The 21922-nt window shown below is 43.3% G+C and overlaps 1 protein-coding gene across 7 annotated transcripts in view; it reads left to right on the top strand.

Annotated features, from left to right (window-relative positions):
* The window catches only part of NSD3 (nuclear receptor binding SET domain protein 3), a 198281-nt gene that overhangs the window by 58177 nt on the left and 118182 nt on the right, over positions 1–21922 (top strand). For all 7 annotated transcript variants that reach the window (XM_040346229.1, XM_040346228.1, XM_040346227.1 and 4 more), the window contains exon 5: positions 8130–8726. In XM_040346229.1, coding sequence (XP_040202163.1) covers positions 8130–8726 — 597 coding nt within the window. The remainder of the gene's footprint in view (positions 1–8129; positions 8727–21922) is intronic.

Genomic DNA, 21922 nt, shown 5'->3' with positions numbered 1-21922 from the left:
CCATGCACTACTAGACTTTTGTACTAACATTTGTACAAAAATTCTTCTAAAGTGCTTAACAATTTTATTTGCTTTTAAAGTGATTGTAAAGTCTTATTTTTTAAAATTTTTTATAACAAACATGTTAATATAATAGAAGAATTGTACAGAGCGGCCCGGAACTCTTCTCAGGTCCTGTGCTGGCGCTCCTGGCTCCTCCTCTTCTCTGAGTGCCCACATAGGAAGCCACACGTGTGTATTGCTTTAGACACAGAGGGCCAGATTCATGTAGAATTACGGCGGCGTAACGTACCCCGTTTACGTTACACCACCGCAAGTTTTCGGCGTAAGTGCTTGATTCACAAAGCACTTGCGGGCTTGCGGCGGCGTAGCGTAAAGCCATCCGGCGCAAGCCCGCTTAATTTAAATTAGGCGCGTTCCCGCGCCAAACGTTCTGCGCATGCTCCGTTAGGAAATTTCCCGACGTGCTTTGCGTGAAATTACGGCGCCCCGACGTGTTTTTTGAACGGCGACGTGCGTTACGTCCTTTCGTATTCCCGGACGTCTTACGCAAAGAAAAAAAATAATTTCAATTTGACGCGGGAACGACGGCCATACTTTAACATGGGCTGTCTAATATTACACCACCTAAATAGAAAGTGCAACTTTACGACAGGAAAAACCGACTAGCAACGACGTAAGAGAATGCGACGAACGCGCGTACCTTCGTGGATCGCCGTAAACAGCTAATTTGCATACCCAACGCGGAAAACGACACAAACTCCGCCCAGCGGTCGCCGAAGTATTGCATCCTAAGATCCGAAGGCGTATGAAGCCGTAAGCCTGTCGGATCTTAGCCAAAAGCCGTTGTATCTTTGTTTGTGAATTACAAATAAAGATACATCGCGGCAAATTTTAAAGTACGCCGGAGTATCAGCAGATACTCCGGCGTACTTTTTCTGTGAATCTGGCCCAGACAGTGGGACTTAGCCCCCCCTTGCTTCCTCATCACAGGATTTGATTGACAGACTCAGTAAAGCTTGTGAGAGTGGGGAGAGAGCAGCTACAGATGGGCACAGTGCTGGATCAAATGAGGACTCAGGTAAGTATAAAAAAAACCTGCAAGGTAATAGCATAATGTATAACAACAGCACATTATGAATTACCTACCTTAGAATGAAGCTCCTGCAGCTTGCTTGGTCACTGCTGAGGGGGCTGACATGTTCCCTATGTGGTTCTTTCGGGTTCGCAGACTCCAGCACTGTGAGTGAGCGGAGCCGCAATGGCATCACTCCCGGTCCTTCAGAGCGCATGCGTCATTGTTGCCAGCGGCTGCATGCAGGGTGACTATCTCCTAAACCATGCAGGTTTTGGAGATATTAATTTTACCTACAGGTAAGGCTTATTATAGGCTTACCTGTGGGTAAAAATCACCAAGCGGGGTATACAGTTGCTTTAAGAAAAAACACATTAGGCTTTCAGACCACTTTAACATTTGATTTTGGAATGAGCTTAATTTCCCAAATGAAACCACATTCACTGTGATGCCGCGTACACACAACCGTTTTTTTCATGACAAGAAAAATGCCATTTTTTTAATTGGTAGTTAAAAACGGTCGTGTGTCGGCTCCAGAGCATTTTTCTGAATGTAAAAAATGGGCATTAAAAATTTAGAACATGCTTTATTTTTTCTCGTCGTTTTTCACGTTGTCGTGTGTACGCTTTAACGACGGGGGGAAAAAACGCGCATGCTCAGAAGCAAGTTATGAGAAGGTAAATTTGCATAATCAGCCCAAAGGGTGGCGCCATTCGAATGGAACTTCCCCTTTATAGTGCCGTCGTACATGTTGTACGTCACCGCTCTTTGCGCAAGCATTTTTTTCACGATCGTGTGTATGCAAGGCAGGCTTGACAAGAATCATGTCGAGAAAAACTTTGTTTTTTTCCATGACATGAAAAATGGTCGTGTGTACGCGGCTTTAGAATTCTATTCGTTCGATAAAGATTTTCTTTTCTACTCACTGAGGTCAAAAACTGTTTTTTTTTCCCCACTAATGATTACAAAATTGAAGGAACGTTTTAAAAATGAATCATTTTGAACACAAGCTTTAGGCCTTGATCACAAGGGCTCCAGCTTGTAGATGAGCATTGTGTAGAGCAGGGGTGTCCAACCTGTGGCCCAAGATGGCTATGTATACGGCCCAACACAAAATCATGAACTTACTTAACCACTTCCATACCGGGCACATATACCCCCCTCCTGACCAGGTGAAATTTCAGCTTCCGGCACTGCGTCGCTTTAACTGACAATTGCGCGGTCGTGCGATGTGGCTCCCAAACAAAATTGGCGTCCTTTTTTCCCCACAAATAGAGCTTTCTTTTGGTGGTATTTGATCACCTCTGCGGTTTTTATTTTTTGCGCTATAAAACAAAAAAAGCAACAATTTAGAAAAAAAATTCAATATTTTTTACTTGTTGCTATAATAAATAGCCAAATTTTTTTTTTCCAAAATTTTTTTTCTCAGTTTAGGTCGATACGTATTCTTCTACATATTTTTGGTAAAAAAAAAAAAATAATAAAAAAAAAAAAATCGCAATAAGCGCTTACAAAATATGGGACAGAATTATTATTATTATTATTTTTTTTATTTTTATTTTTTTTACTAGTAATGGCGGCGATCTGCGATTTTTTTATTGGGACTGCGACATTATGGCGGACACATCGGACACTTTTGACACATTTTTGGCGCCATTCACATTTATACTGCGATCAGTGCTATAAATATGCACTAATTACTGTATAAATGTGACTGGCATTGAAGGGGTTAACACTAGGGGGTGAAGAAGGGGTTAAATGTGTAGCCTGGGTGTGTTCTAACTGTGGGGGGAGGGGGATGACTGGGGGAGGTAACCGATCTGTGTCCCTATGTACAAGAGACACAGGTCGGTCTCCTCTGTCCCCTGACAGGACATGGAGCTCTGTGTTTACACACAGAGCTCCACGTCCCTGCTCTGTCACTGCTGATCGTGGGTGCCTGGCGGACATCGCGACCGCCAGGCACGCGCATCGGCATCTCGGGGACGCGCCGGTGGCCGGAGGAATCCAGGACGTCAATTGACGTCCTGTTGAGTTTCCAGAGCCACTGTGAAGCCGTCATTTTACATGGGGCCGGTATTCAAGTGGTTAAAAATGCAGATTTTTTTGGGGTGGGATTGTTTCTAAAAATGCGTTTACATTTAGTGAAGCCATGCGGCTGAAATACAGTTTGTCAGCGTCTTTTCCCTGGACTTTTATAAGTTTTACCTTCCCAAAGGAAAATCTCCCACTCTTCACAATCAAGCCTTATTCATGTCATCAATATTCGGCTGCACCTTTATCTGTGAGCAACTATTTTCAAGGATGAAGCACACAAAGGACAAAATTAGAACCAAAATATCTGATGAGCATCCTGAGAATTCATTGAGAATTGCTGCTCCATCCACCGAACCAGATAATAATGCATCCGTTTATCAAAAACCGTGTCAAAAATCACACTAGTTTTATGTTTCCCTCTTTTACTTTTATAATAAAAAAATATTACAAAGAAATTAAGTTTTATCATACATATTGATAAATTATCTATATCAGTGATCGTTAACCGACCTTTTCTGATCATCAGCTATCCTTGATGTTATGTGTGGCCCAAGACAATTCTTCTTCCAATGTGGCCCAGGAAAGTCAAAAGATTGGACACCCCGGTTTAGAGAAAACTTTTGCAAAGCATTTGAAAAACTCTCTACAAGGTTTAAGCACACTGTACGAGAGAGCTGATTGGAGGGAAGGGCCATCCCTGTCATTTTTTTTCTCTTGGTTTTAGAAAAACTTGTCAGAAGTGACTCAGGCAGATAGCAGGGGAACTGGACAGCAGAGAGAAATTACACTTAGTGCTTTGGAGAGAGTCAAGTAAACACTAAAGAGATACAGTATGCGCTTTGTTCAGATTTCATGTCTCAAGCCCTGTACACACGGGCCAGAATCTCGTCAGGAAAAAAAGTTGTTTTTCCTGACGAGATTCTTGGCAAGAATCTCTTGCCGCCCGAGTGTACAGACACTCCTTTCAAAAGAACTGTGGTTCTTTTGAAAGGCAAGAACGCAGTGACGACATTGCGTACGACGAGCATGCGCTCGTCACATTCAAAGCCATCGCCGCCATCTTGCTGCACCCTATCTATGCCTAGGAAGCTACCGCGCATGCATGAAAGTCATTTAGAGCATGCGCGGGTTTCCACAGCGTCAGGTAAGTATACACACTCTCGGGTTTTCTCGGCAGGAAAACACGGCCGAGAAAATAGAGAGCAGGTTCTCTATTTTTCTCGTCGAGATTTTAGGCAGTTTTCTTGACGGGAAACCTGAAAGCCCCGTACTCACGCTCGGTATACTCGGCAAGAAAGCTCTGCCAGCAGTTTTCTTGCTGGTTCTTGCCGAGTATACCGAGCGTGTGTACGAGGCTTGAGGCTTGAGGCTTACAACCACTTTAAGGCCTTGTTTAGACTTGCGGTTTGAGGGCAGCAAAAATGCCCTGTGCCGCTGCAATAGGTAGCGTACAGGGGTGTTTATATCCCACGCCCACAGCAAAGTTGACCCAACTTGTAGCGATTGGTGGACGGCAAGCCAGCCAAACGTTACACATTCAAGTTCGCATTCAACATCTAAACAGTAAGAAGGAGTTGTAAAGTACTGTATTTCACTATATAACCTCAGTTTACTGTTAAAAAAACATGGAAAATGCAAAACTCTGGTGGGTGTAACAAGATGTCTGCTTACCCCCTTCTCAGTGTATCCTTACTATGGACGAGTGCAGGGTGTAGCAAGATGGCGGTGACGATACGTCACTTCCGTTACACTTTCTGACGGGTCGCCTAATCTGACGAAACACCAGTGGACATTGAGTCCATAGTTCCTGGCTGCTTCCACTGCACACACGCCCCAGACCCGAATGTGTCAGATCATGTGCTAGGTACGTGATCTGGCACAGAGCAACCACCCTGCCGCATTAAGGTGGGCAGTCCGCAAGTGGTTAAAAAAGGGCATAGATAACAATTGTTAAAGTGTGTATACATTTTTTTGGGCCCCTCTGTATTTATTTGCACTAAAATTCATTTGAATATATATATATATATATATATATATATATATTTTTTTTTTTACAGAAAATATAGGTTTGATAAACACACAAATATTGTACAACATAAATCGCAATTACCATCATTTTATTCTACAGGGACCTTTTTAAAAAAATATCTAATGTGAAATTTAAGGGTTAAAGTGGAGTTCCACCCAAAAGTGGACCTTCCGCTTTAAGGACTCCTCACCCCCTTACATGCCACAAATTTGCATGTAATTTTTTTTGTACTTGAAGTTGATTTATATTTTTTATCTTGCAATCGCTATGGATAACCACCTTCTCTACCTGAGGCTCGCCTCTTAAGGTATAACTAGTATTGCTATCCAAGCCTGAAGGTTGTAATATGCTAGTTGTTTTACACATGATGTTGCTTATAGACTGTTTTTGGACCCATCTCTTTTTTGCAATTGATATTGAAATTGAATTTGAACTGTCATTTGCATATTTCAATAAAACATTTGAACAGAATTTTTTTTTTTTTTGGGGGGGGGGGGGGGGGCTTACCTAGTTTTGACAGGTACCCAGCTCCCACTTTCGCTCGGGCTGCCTAGGCAACATGTGTGGAAGTTCTCCTCTCCCCCTCCCTGCAATCTTCTGAGACAAGCCACAGGTCCCAAAAGATTGCCCGGCCATTGAGGAGGCGCAGCGCGACTCACACATGCGCAATGAGCACCTGGCTGTAAGGCCACAAGCTGTCACACCCAGGTGCCCACACTTGTGATGCCAGCTCTGGGAAGAGAACCAAGGGTTCGGGCGGCCGCATCGCTGGATCATAGCACAGGTGAGTGTGTGTTTATTAAAAGTCTGCAGCTAAACTTTTTGTAGCTACTGACTTTTAATAAACACAATAACAACTGGAACTCCGCTTTAAGGTTGTATTTTGTTTAGTGTTTCCATTCTTTGATGTGGTTCTGGGAAGTCCCCTGCTACATCCTCTTAGCTCTGCCCCTTTACAGAGATGAATTTCCACTGTAAGCAAATTGGAAATTTCTTTACTTCTGACACTAAAATGGAATACAACACAAACAAGCATTGTAGAGACTTTTCTTCAACTGAAAAAGGTTAATAAAAAGACGTAAAATTCCCCATTTGATTTCATGTGTATGGTTCTGAATGGAGCAGTGTTGTATTCTATGGGCCCATGCACACATATTGATCTGCAGTAAAAGCTGCATGTACCAAAATGGAAAGATCTGCATTTGAGGACAGGCATACGGATTATATTTTATGTTGTATGCATTTGTGGTAGAATTTACCTTCATTTAGCTAGATTCAGGTAGGGCGGCTTAACTTTGTGCAGGCGTAGCGTATGTTATTTACGTTACGCCGCCGCAATTTAGAGAGGCAAGTGCAGTATTCACAAAGCACTTGCTCCGTAAGTTGCGGCGGCGTAGCGTAAATGGGCCGGCGTAAGCCCGCCTAATTCAAATGTGGAAGAGGTGGGCGTGTTTTATGCAAATTAATCGTGACCCCACGTAAATGCGCCGTCCGTGGACGTATCCCAGTGCGCATGCTCCAAATCACGTCGCAAATAGTCAATGCTTTCGACGTGAACGTAACTTACGCCCAGCCCCATTCACGAACGAGTTACACAAACAACGTAAAACGTGAAAAATTCGACACTGTTCCGACGTTCATACTTAACATTGGCTGCGCCATCTTTTTGGTGGTTTATCTTTACTCCTAAAAAAGCCTTACGTAAACGGCGTATCTTTACTGCGACGGGCGTGCGTACGTTCGTGAATAGGCGTATCTTGCTGATTTACATATTCTAGGCGTAAATCAGCGTACACGCCCCTAGCGGCCAGCGTAAATAGACAGCTAAGATACGACGGCGTAGGAGACTTACGCCAGTCGTATCTTAGCAACATTTAAGCGTATCTCAGTTTGAGCATACGCTTAAATATACGACGGCGCGGATTCGGAGTTACGACGGCGTATCTACTGATACGCCCGTCGTAACTGTACCTGAATCTAGCTAATACTGTGCAAAAGCTGCCTCCATTGCTCAGGGCTGACATGTAAACATTGACAACAAGTATTTAGACACTATTGATGTGTTCATATCAGCCCAGAAAGCCATTCATGCGGCGGCAGCACAATGACCTAGGCAATAATTTATAAATCTATGAATGACTGAAGGCCATCCATTCTGCGCTTGCATCACCACCACATGGATGACTTATTCGGGGCCAAGATGTAAACATCAATAGCATGCAATCAGCAGTGCAAGTACCACTTATTACTTATAGGTGATTTTTATGTGCCGACCCTGAGCAGCAGCAGCAGCAGCCAATGCATTTGCACTGTACAAAGGTAAACGTTACAACAAACATTAAATGCGTACGGTGTACAGACAAGATTTTATGCAGGATCAGGCTACCCACCAAAACATATGTAAAATCATACGTCCTGTGTGCATGAGACTTTAGGCTGCTTCAGCTGTTTATAACTGTCATCCGTTCTGCATTTCAGCTCAACAGTTCTGAACCTGGTTTGTGTATAAGTATATATAAATCCGATCACAGGAATCTCATAAAAGCTTTAAAATTATAATGTAATTTCAAAAGTCTTTTCAAAATCTGCAGCTTTTATTAAAATAATGCCTTTGATCCTGTCATGAAGACCCTGTGCAAGCACTTCCCATGCCTCCGCCTCAGCTTATCACACATACTCCCAAACGGAGACTATGAACAGCCGTGTTGACATACATTGCACAGGCATGTTCCAGTGTTGTCACCATTAGGAAATCCACCCTGAAAACGTTAATGAAACAGTCGCTGGTGTGGCTGAATATACACAGGAAAAGGTTGCAAAGAGAGTAAGAGACTGTAGGAGAGTAGCAGAGGTAGTACATAGCACACAGCTGCATCATTTAAGAACTACTGTATGTATTAAGGTGCATTATGACATTTTTTTTTTTTTTTTTAGATGTGGCATTACTTGTGACTTTGTGTTTTCTAACTTTTCTGTAATCTTGTGTAGATGAGGAAGCCCCGGCCGCAGAAAGAACGCATCCAGTGGGATATTGGTATCGCCCATGCTGAGAAAGCCCTGCGGATGACACGGGAGGAGAGAATAGAGCAGTACACTTTCATCTACATAGATCCAGAGAGCTCTCCTGAACCCAAAAAGCCAGCACCTAGTAAAAAGTGTCGGAGGTCCACATCAAGTAGTGAGGCAGAATCTGCCCGTTCATCAGACGTTACCAAATCTCCTCCAGCACCTCAATCTATTTCTTCGTCAAGAGACTCTAGAGACTCTGTACCTGAAACCCGTAGGCAGAGCCAGAGAAAACAAGCACCGGCACCAGCACCGGCACCAGAACCGGAACCAGAACTGGAACCGGTCCAGCCACCGCCGGAGGAGGAGGAGGCACCGCCACCCCAGCCTCCACCTCCTCCTAAAACCCCCTGGAAGACTGCAGCTGCTCGCAAATCCCTTCCTCCTTCAGTTCTTTTGCACAGGGGCACTATAGACCTTCAGAAGTGCAATATGTCACCTGTGGTGAAAATAGAGAATGTTTTAGCCCTCAAGAATGCCTCTTCTGAAGGTATCGACCAATTCATATTCACAACCAAGGTAATGAGAAATCAAAAACCATTAATACTTGTATTACATTGAGAAACTTCCACTTTGCTGTATTTTTCTATCATCGGTAAGGTTTAAAATATCATATACTACAATTAATTCCAACTGGGTAAAGTGATTGTAGCCATATTAGTGATGTTTTAACAACACAATTGAGTACTGTGTGGGATACTTGGTTTTCACTAACACCAGTTCATTTGAATACATTTACATAGTCACCCCATAACAGGACACAAGGAGGAGAATTATTGCACACCTGCTGGACATCACTTCTCACAATTAATTAAAGGTAGATCCCTTTTTGGAGGACATGAATGTCTTGGTTCCTAAAACCTGGTTCACTTCTATGTGGGTGGCTGCAGGTATGGGAATCGCAGCGATTCCCTTACCCGCAACCAACCGCAGTCAAAATACGCTTCTGTTTAAAAATGCACAAGGCTGGCATTCATTCTGAATGGCACCCCCAAGCATCTAAAAATGCAGCGTGCAAAAACCCATGGCAAGTGCATGGTGCTAACCTGCCACTGTTTTTTTAAAACGGCGCATGCAGCTTTTTTTCTGCGGGAAACACAGGCATGGCAGCCCATCCATTTGCATTTCACTCGAACATGGGCTGCAAACCCACATAGGTGTGATCCAGGCCTAAGGCCCCCTTCACACGGGCGTTTTGTCGGCTTTTCATCCGTCTGTTGATGTATGAAAAACAGACAGCAAAGCATTCTTATGGGCAAACGAATGTAAACAGAATGTAAACGGAAGTCGCCATTTAATCAGTTTTTCGTACACTTTCATTAAAGCGAAGTTCCACCCACTTTTAGAACTTATTCTCAAAATTATTATTGGAGCATATAGATTTAGCACTGTAATATTTTTTTTTTTTCCGTCAGCTTACATAGATAGTACTGTTTTCAATGTAGTTTTTGGCCTCTGCCACCTGTGGATATGTCCGTTATATCTGGAGGCGCACTGTCTCCTGGGAGCTATGTGTCATAATTCCCAGGAGTCAGTGTGGATGGCCACTGCTCATTATCGCGAAATTCTGAAACCGGAAGTGGCTGTTTTGCTTATCTTAATTGCCATCACAACGGGGCGGACACTTCCGCTGTCGCCGCCAATTCTGATGGCAACGTGCTAAGTTGACTGCGCTGTGAGCTTTTCATACTGTGCATGCGCAAGGACAAGCGGTGCATGCTGGTCATTTAGCTGCACTGTATTCCGCACTTCACATGCCCACAAGCAATATGGGAACTTCCAACACAGCGAAATAGAAGGTATTTATTTATCTAATATATTTAATCTAGCTGCGAATTTGACTAAATACATGAGTGGCATTAATCTATGGTATGATCCTAAGTTTGGCATTTAAAAAAACAAAAAAAAAACATGTTGTTGGAATTCCGCTTTGAAGTCATTTTGTTAGTCTGCATTTTTGTTTTGTTTCCACATTATGGCAATGCTCACCCACTGATTAAAGCAGAGATAAACCCTCCTCTATCTTTTACAGCAAAGGAAGCTACCATCTTAGGCCGCGTACACACGGCCGTTCCAAACCGATGAGAATGGTCCGACAGGCCATTTCCATCGGTTCACCGCTGAAGTGGCCTGATGGTCTGAAGTGCGTGCACACCATCGTTCCAAAACCGATCGGGTAGCGGGCCATCTGTTCGATTTTAAACCATGTTTTAAAATTTTGGACCGAAGGACAACAGACCGATGGGCTATACACACGGTCGGTTTGAACCGATGAAACTGAACCTCGGTCCATTCTCATCGGTTTTGTCCGCCTGTGTGTACGCGGCCTTAGTCTCTGTTTGATCTGTAGTTGCCATGGTGCTGCACATGTGATCAGTTATGACACCAACCATTTGATGGTTTGAGAGTTTTCATGAGAGGACAATCGGCTGTGACAGTTAGCATTCCTGGACTGCCTTAAACTTAACTGTTTTGGGAAACAGTTCAATCAAGTTTAGTTTACTCTTTAAGCATTATATCAATCTGAAAATGTTGAATGAAATCTTTAGGTATCTGTGGGGGTTGTGGCGGATCCCCAAATTTATGCTTGGTGATTAGTGATGGGATTAAGCTCTTTAGCCCCATGGAGACAGTTAGAAGTGTCCTTGGCCTGTAGGCAGTGATACAAGGATACCTGACATCCCTTCCTACAGCCATGTTGGACCTAGGTTGTTTTTTTTACAAGAAGAGGTGGTCTGAGAAGCGCACACACATGCCTTATGATGTCCAGTACACTAATACAGGGCACATTAGGGCTGGGCAAGGGGGCACTTTAATTGGTATTTGCTCGTTCATGCAACACTGTTCCCAAATGAAATTTATATATATATATATATATATATATATATATATATATATATATATATGTTTTTCATACAGATAGAGCTTTCTTTTGGTGGTATTTGATCACCACTGGGTTTTTATTTTTTTGCACTATAAACGAAAAAAGACTGAAAATTTTGAATATGACCTAATATTTTTTATTTTCGGCTATAAAACATATCCAATAAAAAAATATCAATATTCTCCATAAATTTAGGCCAATATTTATTCTTCTACATATTTTTGGTAAAACAAATCCAAATAAGCGTATATTGATTGGTTTGTGCGAAAGTTATAGCGTCTACAAACTATCCTATATATACTTTTTTTTTTTTTATACTAGTAATGGCAGTGTCATATACTGTCTGACACTAACTGACACTTTTGACACTTTGTGGGAACCAGTCACGCTATTAATAAAAATATACACTGTCACTGTACTAATAACACTGGCTGGGAAGGGGTTAAACATCTAGGGCAACATATGTGCCTAACAGTGCTTGATGCATTCACTGTGTGCTGTTTTTACTAATGGTGTGCTGGTTTTTAATCCCTGCTTTGTAGGGAAATAATAACTGGCACATCACCGCAGATAGGATAAAGCTCTGTATTATTTACATTCATAGAGGTCAGTCCTTCTCTTCCTCCCTTCCTTCTATATACATGATGCAGCAGAGGAGTGCCACTCTGCCACTGTACTCCTAAGTGGTTAAATACCACCATAAGAAAGCTCTATTTGTGTGAAAAAAATGATATAAATTTTATTTGGTTACAGTTTTACATGATCGTGCAATTACCAGGTAAAGTGGCTCAGTGCTAAATGGCAAAAAAAATGGCCTGGTCATAAGGGGGGTAAAACCTTCAGGAGGTCATGTGTAGTGTCGTACAGTGCCTTGAAAAAGTAATCATACCCCTTGAAATATTCCACATCTTGCCATGTTACAACCAAACGTAAATGTATTTTGTTTGGTTGTAAACCTACCAAGACATGGCCGTCCACCTAAACTGAGGAGAGCATTAATCAGAGAAGCAGCAAAGAGGCCCATGGTAACTCTGGAGGAGCTGCAGAGATCCGCAGCTCAGGTTGGAGAATCTGTCCAACTATTATGCCCTGTACACACGATCGGATTTCCGATGGACTAAAAACGATGAAATTCCGATGGAATTTTCCGTTGGAATTCAGATGAAGCTGACTTTCATCAGTCTTACCTACACAATATAAGACTAAATTCCGACCGTCAAAAACGCGGTCACGTAAAAAACTACGAAGAGCCGAAAAAAGTTCAATGCTTCCTAGCATGCGTCGATTTGATTTTGAGCATGCGTGGATTTTTCTCCAATGGAGTTCCACACAGACGATCGGAATTTCCTATCGAAAAAAGTCTGATGGGGCCCACACACGATCGTTTTTTTCTGATGAAAAAAGTCCATCGGAAAAAACAATCGTGTGTGCACGGTGTAGACATTGTGCACTCCACAACGTATATGTCGTGCACTCTACAAATCTGGCCTTTATTGAAGAGGGACAAGAAGAAACCCATTGTTGAATAAAGTCCAGTTTGCAGTTTGTGAGAAGCCATGTGGGGGACACAACAAACATGTGGAAGAAGGTGCTCTGGTCAGATGAGACCAAAATTTAACTTTTTGGCCTCAAAGGAAAACACTATGGGGCAGATCCACATACATCTGCGTGGGCGCAGCGTATATGAGATACGCTACGCCGCTGTAACTTACTTTTCTTTTCTTTGAATCCTGAAAGAATTTGCGCCGCAAGTTACGGCGGCGTAGTGTATGTCTCGCGGCGTAAGGGCGCGGAATTCAAATTGGGCGGGTAGGGGGTGTGTTTCATTTAAATGAAGCGCGTCCCCGCGCCGAACGAACTGCGCATGCCCCGTCCGTCAAAACTCCCAGGGTGCATTGCTCCAAATGACGTCGCTAGGACGTCATTGTTTTTGACGTGTACGTAAATGGCGTCCAGCCCCATTCACGGACGAATTACGCAAACAACGTAACATTTTTAAAATTATACGCGGGAACGACGGCCATACTTAACATTGAGTACGCCACCAGATAGCAGCTTTAACTATATGCCGGAAAAAGCCGAACGGAAACTACGTAAAAAAATGCGACGGCTGGTCGTACGTTTGTGGATCGTCGGAAATAGCTCATTTGCATACTCGACGCGGATTACGACGGGAACGCCACCTAGCGGACGCCAAAAAATGGCATCTAAGATCAGAAGGCGTACGAAGACGTACGCTTGTCGGATCTAACCCAGATGCCGTCGTATCTTGTTTTGAGGATTCAAAACAAAGATACGACGCAGGAATTTTGAAATTACGCCGGCGTATCAATAGATACGCCGGCGTACTTTCTTTGTGGATCTGCCCCTATGTGTGGTGGAAAACTAACACTGCACATCACCCTGAACACACCATCCCCACCGTGAAACATGGTGGTGGCAGCATTATGTTGTGGGGATGCTTTTCTTCAGCAGGAACAGGGAAGCTGGTCAGAGTTGGTGGGAAAATGGATGGAGATAAATACAGGGCAATCTTAGATGAAAACCTTTAGAGTCTGCAAAAGACTTGAGACTGGGGCAAAGGTTCACCTTTCAGCAGGAAAATGACCCTAAACATACAGTCAGAGCTACAATGGAATGGTTTAGATCAAAGCATATTCATGTGTTAGAATGGCCCAGTCAAAGTCCAGAATTAAAGCGGAGTTCCACCCAAAAATGGAACTTCCTCTTAACCCACTCCTCTCCCCCTTACATGCCACATTTGGCATGTCATTTTTTTGGGGGGGAGTGGGGGCTTCAGGAGGAGTGGGACTTCCTGTCCCACTTCCTCCTTCCGCCGAGGGGCTGGTAAGGCGATCGCCTTTTGGCAGCCCCTCCCTGTAGGCGATCACCTAGGACACGTAACAGGTCCTAGGCGATCGCCTGTCCAATCAAACAGCGCAGCGCCGGGCCGCGCGCGCATTCGCAGTGCCGCTCGCACATGCGCAGTGGGTGCCCGGCCGTGAAGCCGAAAGCTGTCACGGCCGGGTGCCCACAGTGACAATGAAGATGCCGGCCGGGGAGGGGGGGGGGAGGAGCGGAGCCCCGGCCGGCGCGTCGCTGGAACGCTGGAGCAGGTAAGTGTCTGTTTATTAAAAGCCAGCAGCTACACTTTTTGTAGCTGCTGACTTTTAATAAACATAAATATTGGCTGGAACTCCCCTTTAAATCCAATTGAGAATCTATGGCAGGACTTAAAAGTTGCTGTTCACAGACGCTCTCCATCCAATCTGACAGAGCTTGAGCTATTTGGCAAAAAAAAATGGGCAAAAATGTCACTCTCTAGATGTGCAAAGCTGGTAGAGACATCCCCAAAAAGACTTGCAGCTGTAATTGCAGTGAAAGGCGGTTCTACAAAGTATTGATTCAGGGGGGCTGAATACAAATGCACACCACACTTTTCACATATTTATTTGTAAAAAGTTTGGAAAAACATTTATCATTTTAATTCCACTTCACAATTATGCCACTTTGTGTTGGTCTATCACATACAATCCCAATAAAATACATTTACATTTTTGGTTGTAACATGACAAAATGTGGAAAATTTCAAGGGGTATGAATACTTTTTCAAGGCACTGTACAGTTTGTTTTCTTTATAAAGCAATAGAGGGGCCTGGCCCTGCCAGCAACTCCATTAAAGGGACCCCTGCTCCCTGTATGGAAACAGTCATTTCTTGTGCAGATGTCCAAAATGCCCCTCAGAGCTACAGCAGGGAGCATGAGCATAGCTGATGGCAGAGCTAGAAATCTCACTCAGCAGGGGTTGTCTTGCACCTCTGCAGAGAGACCACTGCCTCCTGTGTGGAGGGAGCAAGTGTCCCACTTTGCAACTTTTAGCAGGGGACAGGCTTTGGTACTTGAATGTATTTAGCTGATTTAACCTGAAAGTTAAGTTGGGCCTGTAGAAAAAGTGGTTGTAGTCATTATCTGACTGTCCCCCAAACAAAATATTGGCCTATCACTTTTCGTCTTTCAATTTACTCCGCCCTTTCCAGTTAGTAATAGAGATATGATACTTGGTCAAAAAAGTAACTCCACTTTTTTGAAAAACAAAAAAACAAAAAAAAACAATTCCCTCTAGGTGACAGTGTTAATTTAGTCTGAATTATATTTCATTGACGAAATTAAAGGGGTTGTAAAGGAACAATTTTTTTCCCTAAATGGCTTCCTTTACCTTAGTGCAGTCCTCCTTCACTTACCTCATCCTTCCATTTTGCTTTTAAATGTCCTTATTTCTTCTGAGAAATCCTCACTTCCTGTTCTTCTGTCTGTAACTCCACACAGTAATGCAAGGCTTTCTCCCTGGTGTGGAGTGTGGGCTCGCCCCGTCCCTTGGACTACAGGAGAGTCAGGACGCCCACTAACACACAGCTCCTTTCTCTATCTGCAACGTAGAGCGTCCTGACTCTCCTGTAGTCCAAGGGAGGGGGCGAGCATGACACTCCACACCAGGGAGAAAGCCTTGCATTACTGTGTGTAGTTACAGACAGAAGAACAGGAAGTGAGGATTTCTCAGAAGAAATAAGGACAATTAAAAGCAAAATGGAAGGATGATGTAAGTGAAGGAGGACTGCACTAAGGTAAAGGAAGCTATTTAGGAAAAAAAATTGTACCTTTACAACCCCTTTAACACTATTTTAGAAATATGACTAAATATGACTAAAACTAAAATGAGCTTTTGGTCATAAGACTATGACTTAAATTAAATCGAAATTTGTTCATTTTATATTTCACTATGGCTAAATCTGTGTCTGTAGTGCATGTTCAAACTTTAATACCATAAATAATAACATGTTAGATTTTTACTCCAGGAGTATATAATGAGTTTGGTAATTGTAAAAAATGCTTTAATAATGCATTTCAATTTAACCACTTGCCCCCCGCCATTTTGCAGAGTGATGGCTGGAAAGGGGTTAAGTTATCCTGACACACCGCATCACCAATCTCGGTATAAAGCCTATGATGTAGGCTCTTTACCATGTGATCAGCTGTGTCCAATCACAGCTGATCACAGCGTAAACAGGAAGAGCCGTTTATCGACTCACACTGACAGACGTGAGTAGAGGAGAGCTGGTCGGCTGCTCTCCTGACAGAGGGGGTCTGCGCTGATTGATTATCAGTGCAGACCCACCGAGGATGCCCACTAGGGATGCCCACCAGGGATGCTCACCCATGACCACCAGGGATGGCAACCAGTGCCCATTAGAGGTGCCCATCAGTAATGCCTGCCAGTGCCTCCTCATCAGTGCTATCAGTGCCACCTATTAGTGCCCATCAGTGCTGCCTACCAATGCCCATCAGTGCCGCCTATCAGTGCTGCATATTAGTGCCCATCAATGCCACCTCATTAGTGCCACCTCATCAGTGCCCATCAGTGAAGGAGAAAACATACTGTTTTACAAAATTTTATAACAGAAACATAGAAAAACTTAATTTTTTTCAAAATTTCTAGTTTGTTTCTAATTTATTTTTTCATTTGTTTAGCAAAAAATAAAAACCCCAGTGGTGATCAAATACAACCAAAAGAAAGCTCTTTTGGGGGAACAAAAGTATAAAAATGTTGTTTGGGTACAGTGTTGCATGACCGTGCATTTGTCGTTTAAAATGTGACAGTGATGAAAGCTGAAAATTGGCCTGGGCAGGGAGGGGGGAGAGTGCTCAGTATTGAAGTGGTTAACTAAACCCATTTAATTTTAGTAGACTAAAATGTACTGGAGATTTTAGACTAATGCCGCGTACACACGATCATTTTTCGGCATGTAGTAAAAACTATGTTTTTCCAACTTCATCATTAAAACAACGTTGCCCACACACGGTCGTTTTAAAAAAATGCTCTAGCAAAGCGTGGTGACGTACAACACGTACAACGGCACTACAAAGGGGAAGTTCCATGCGGATGGCGCCACTCTTGGGGCTGCTTTAGCTGATTCCGTGTTAGTAAAAGACGATTCGCGCTTTTCTGTCTGTTACAGCGTGATAAATGTGCTATCTCCATTACGAACGGTAGTTTTTCCAGAACGAGCGTTCCCGTCTCATAACTTGCTTCTGAGCATGCGCAGGTTTTTAACGTTGTTTTAGCCCACACACGATCATTTTTTACAACCCAAAAAAATGGCGTTTTTCAGAAGCCGAAAAATGATGTGAAGCCCACACACGATAATTTTAAATGAATTTTTTTTAAAACAACGTTTTTTTCATGCCGAAAAATGATCGTGTGTATGCAGCATTAAATACGACAAAAATTAAAACAATTCAGATGACTAAAATATGACTAAAACTAAAATGGCATGTGAGTAAAAAGACTATGACTAAAACTAAAGTGAAATTTGACGTCACAATTATCACTGCTGGGTGTGATCTACGTGTGCCTCTCATAAAATTAGAACATCGTCAAAAAATGTATTTATTTCTGTAAATCAATTCAAAAAGTGAAACTCCTATATTTTATATAGATGCATTACACACAGAGTGATATATTTCAAGCATTTCTTTCTTTTAATATTGATGATTATGGCTTACAGCTAGTGAAAACCCCAAATTCTGTATCTCAGAATATCAGAACATTACATAAGACCAATAAAGAAAAAGGATTTTTAATACAGAAATGTTGTCTTACAGAAAAGTATGTCCATGTACAGTATAAAATGAATTACTGCATCAATGCGGCGTGGCATGGAGGTGATCAGCCTGTGGCACTGCTGAGGAGTTATGGAAGCCCAGGTTGCTTTGATATCGGCCTTCAGCTCGTCTACATTGTTGGGTCTGGTGTCTCTCATCTTCCTCTTGACAATACCCCACAGATTCTCTGGGGTTTAGGTCAGGCGAGTTTGCTGGTGATACAATGATCATTAACCACTTCAATACCGGCATCTTCACCTTCCTGCTCAGACCAATTTTCAGCTTTCAGTGCTGTCACATTTTGAATGACAATTGCGCAGTCATGCAACGCTGTACCCAAACAAAAATGTTATGATTTTTTTCCCCCACCAATAGAGCTTTCTTTTGGTGGTATTTGATCACCATTGCGTTTTTTTTTTTTTTTGCTAAACAAATAAAAAAAGACCAAAAATTTTGAAATACATTTTTTTTTTTCTAATTTCTGTTATAGATGTTTGTAAATAAGTAAGTTTTCCCCTTCACTGACTTGCACTGATGAGGTGACGCTGATGGGCACTAATGATAAGGCACTAATATGCAGCAATGATGAGCTGATATGCAGCACTGATGGGCACTGATTGGTGGCACTGATGGGCACTCATAGGTGGCACTGATGGGCCGCACTTATAGGTGGCACTGAAGAGCGCTGATGAGGCACTGACAGGCATTACTGATGGGCACTGATTGGCATCCCAAATGGGCATTGATTGCCATTCTTGATGGGCACTGATTGGCATCCCTGGTGGGCACAGGTTGAAATCCATGGTGAGCTCTAGTGGGCATGCTTGATGGGTCTGCACAAATAATCGATTATCAGCGCAGACCCCCCTGCCAGGAGAGCTGTTGATCAGCTCTCCTCTACTCGCGCCTTGTCAAGGTGAATAGAGGAAAAGCCAATAAATTGCATTTCCTGGTTACAATGTGAACAGTCCGTAAAAAGTCACTGAAACGCACATGAAAACTGATGTGAAATTGATGTCTCTGCCACTGAAATCTGTGCGGTTTTCATGCATGTATGGTGTGAACGAGCCCTAAAAAAAACGTCACTTGACACTAAAAATAGGTATCAAAATCAGTATCGGTTAGTACTTGAAAAAACATATTGGTACTCGTACTCGGTCTTAAAAAACTGGTATTGGTGTAGCCCTAGAACAAAACATAAACATACGGTATAGTATGTACTTGTCTTTAAACGGATCTTTACTGCATACAAATGCAGTAAAGATCCGTTTAAAGATCACCACAAACCAAAAATACAATTTAATTCATTTTTAACCACTTAAGGACTCCTTCATGCTGATATACGTCGGCAGAATGGCACGGCTGGGCACAAGCACGTACCTGTACGTCCTCTTTAAGAGCCCAGCCGTGGGGTCGCGAGCACGCCGTGACCGTGCCTGCGGGACCTGTGGACCCCATCACTGCTGGTGTCCCGCGATCGGTCTCAGGAGCTGAAGAACGGGGAGAGGTGTGTGTAAACACACCTTCCCTGTTCTTCATTGTGGCATTGTCAATGATCGTCTGTTCCCTGATATAGGGAAAGACGATCACTGACGTCACACGTCCAGCCCCACCCCCCCTACAGTTAGAAACGCATATGAGGTCACACTTAACCCCTTCAGCGCCCCCTAGTGGTTAACGCCTAAACTGCAATTGTAATTTTCACAGTAATCAGTGCATTTTTATAGCACTTTTCGCTGTGAAAATGACAATGGTCCCAAAAATTTGACAAAATTGTCCGATGTGTCCGCCATAATGTCACAGTCACGAAAAAAAAACACTGATCGCCGACATTACTAGTAAAAAAAAAAATTATTAATAAAAATGCCATAAAACTATCCCCTATTTTGTAAACGCTATAAATTTTGCACAAACCAATCAATAAACGCTTATTGCGATTTTTATTACCAAAAATAGGTAGAAAAATACGTATCGGCCTAAACTGAGGAAAAAAAATTTTTTTTTTTATCTTTTTGGGGGATATTTATTATAGCAAAAAGTAAAAAATATTTAATTTTATTTCAAAATTGTCGCTTTATTTTTGTTTATAGCGCAAAAAATAAAAACCACAGAGGTGATCAAATACCACCAAAAGAAAGCTCTATTTGTGGGAATAAAGGATGCCAATTTTGTTTGGGAGCCAGATCGCACGACCACGCCATTGTCAGTTAAAGCGACGCAGTGCCGAATCGCAAAAAGGGGCAAGGTCCTTAACCTGCATAATGGTTCGGGTCTTAAGTGGTTCATTTTCAAAGCAAACGCCTCCATCCATCTACGTCTCTATGCTTTATTTTGTTGAGAAATCACAATCTCTCAGCATTTCTGACTGTGGCTATCTTGAAAAAAGATTGAAATGATTCATGTAGCATTTACTTCCTGGAATCCATCTGCCCTTAGCTCAAGCATGCATGCAGGAGGGTGTACTTAGCTGAGAAAACCCCTCCTCCTCCTCTCCACCCCTCCTGAAGACTCCTGGGTTACTTAAAAAGGAACCCAGTTGTTGATCCTCCTGAAGAATCCTGGGATGTATGACATAATTTGCCTAGGCAAGAAACCAGAAAATAACTGAAGAAATGTTAACCAGTTCCCGACCACCGCATGTACATATACGTCCACAATATGGCACGTACAGGCACATGGGCGTATAGGTACGTCCCCGCCTTACCTCGGTTCGGGGGTCCGATCGGGACCCCCTCCGGTACATGCGGCGGCCGGGAACGGTGTACGGGAGGTCCGGGAGGAGGGGGCGGCTATTGGTTTCCAGCCGTCCCCTCTCGATCTCCCTCGGCGAATGAGATTGCAGCAGAGCCCTCCCTGCCTGTGTAACTGTAAACACAGGCAGGGAGGAAGTGACGTTTTCTCCCCTCTGGCGGTCTTTTCGTTTGATTCCAGAGGAGAGAAGACGTCAGTACTGTGAGTTGCACCAACAGCACACTGACACAGCACACATAGGCACATAACCCCCCCCGATCACCCCCCCAGCACCCCCAGATCACCCCCTGTCACAGTGTCACTGATTGCAGTGATCATTTATTTTCTGATCACTGCTTTTAGTGTCAGTGTGACAGAAAAAAGTGTCAGGGCAGTTAGGTTTAGGCCCCTTTAGGTCCAGGGTAGCCCCCTACCCCCCCCCCCCAATAAAGGTTTAACCCCTGATTGCCCCTAAAGTTAACCCTTTCACCCCTATTGCCAGTGTCACTAAGCGATCGGTTTCTGATCGCTGCATTAGTGTCACTGTTGCCGCTAGGCAGTTAGTTTTTTTTGAGGTTCGCCGCCAGGTTTATATAGCGTTAGGTACCCCCATAAATAAAGGTTTTAACCCCTGATTGCCCCTAGAGTTAACCCTTTCACCCCTATTGCCAGTGTCACTAAGCGATCGGTTTCTGATCGCTGTATTAGTGTCACTGTTGCCACTAGGCAGTTAGTTTTTTTTGAGGTTCGCCGCCAGGTTTATATAGCGTTAGGTACCCCCATAAATAAAGGTTTTAACCCCTGATTGCCCCTAGAGTTAACCCTTTCACCCCTATTGCCAGTGTCACTAAGCGATCGGTTTCTGATCGCTGTATTAGTGTCACTGTTGCCGCTAGGCAGTTAGTTTTTTTTGAGGTTCGCCGCCAGGTTTATATAGCGTTAGGTACCCCCATAAATAAAGGTTTTAACCCCTGATTGCCCCTAGAGTTAACCCTTTCACCACTGATCACTGTATAAGTGTCACTGGTGACGTGGTTAGCCAGTTAGTTATTTAGTTATTTTAGGTTCGCCACCAGGTTTTTAGAAAGCGTTAGGTACCCCCATATATTACCGAATAAAGGTTTTAACCCCCTGATTGCCCCCTAGTTAACCCTTTCACCAGTGATCACCGTATAAGTGTTACGGTTGACGCTGGTTGGTTAGTTTGCTGTTTATAGCATCAGAGCACCCGCCGTATATAACCCAATAGGTTTAACCCCCTGATCACCCGGCGGGTGATATAAATTTAATTTTAGCGCCAGTCAGGGTCTGCGTCACCCCAGGCAGCGTTAGGTTAGAGCCAGTACCGCTTACACCCACTCGCTAAGCATACACCCCCCTTAGTGGTATAGGATCTGAACGGATCGATACCTGATCTGATCAGATCTATACTAGCGTACCC

This window comes from Rana temporaria, chromosome 3 (genome assembly GCF_905171775.1).
Source record: "Rana temporaria chromosome 3, aRanTem1.1, whole genome shotgun sequence".
In the NCBI taxonomy this organism is placed as follows: Eukaryota; Metazoa; Chordata; class Amphibia; order Anura; family Ranidae; genus Rana; species Rana temporaria.
Note: the sequence above shows the minus strand (reverse complement) of the source record. Positions and strands in the feature narration are given on the sequence as shown.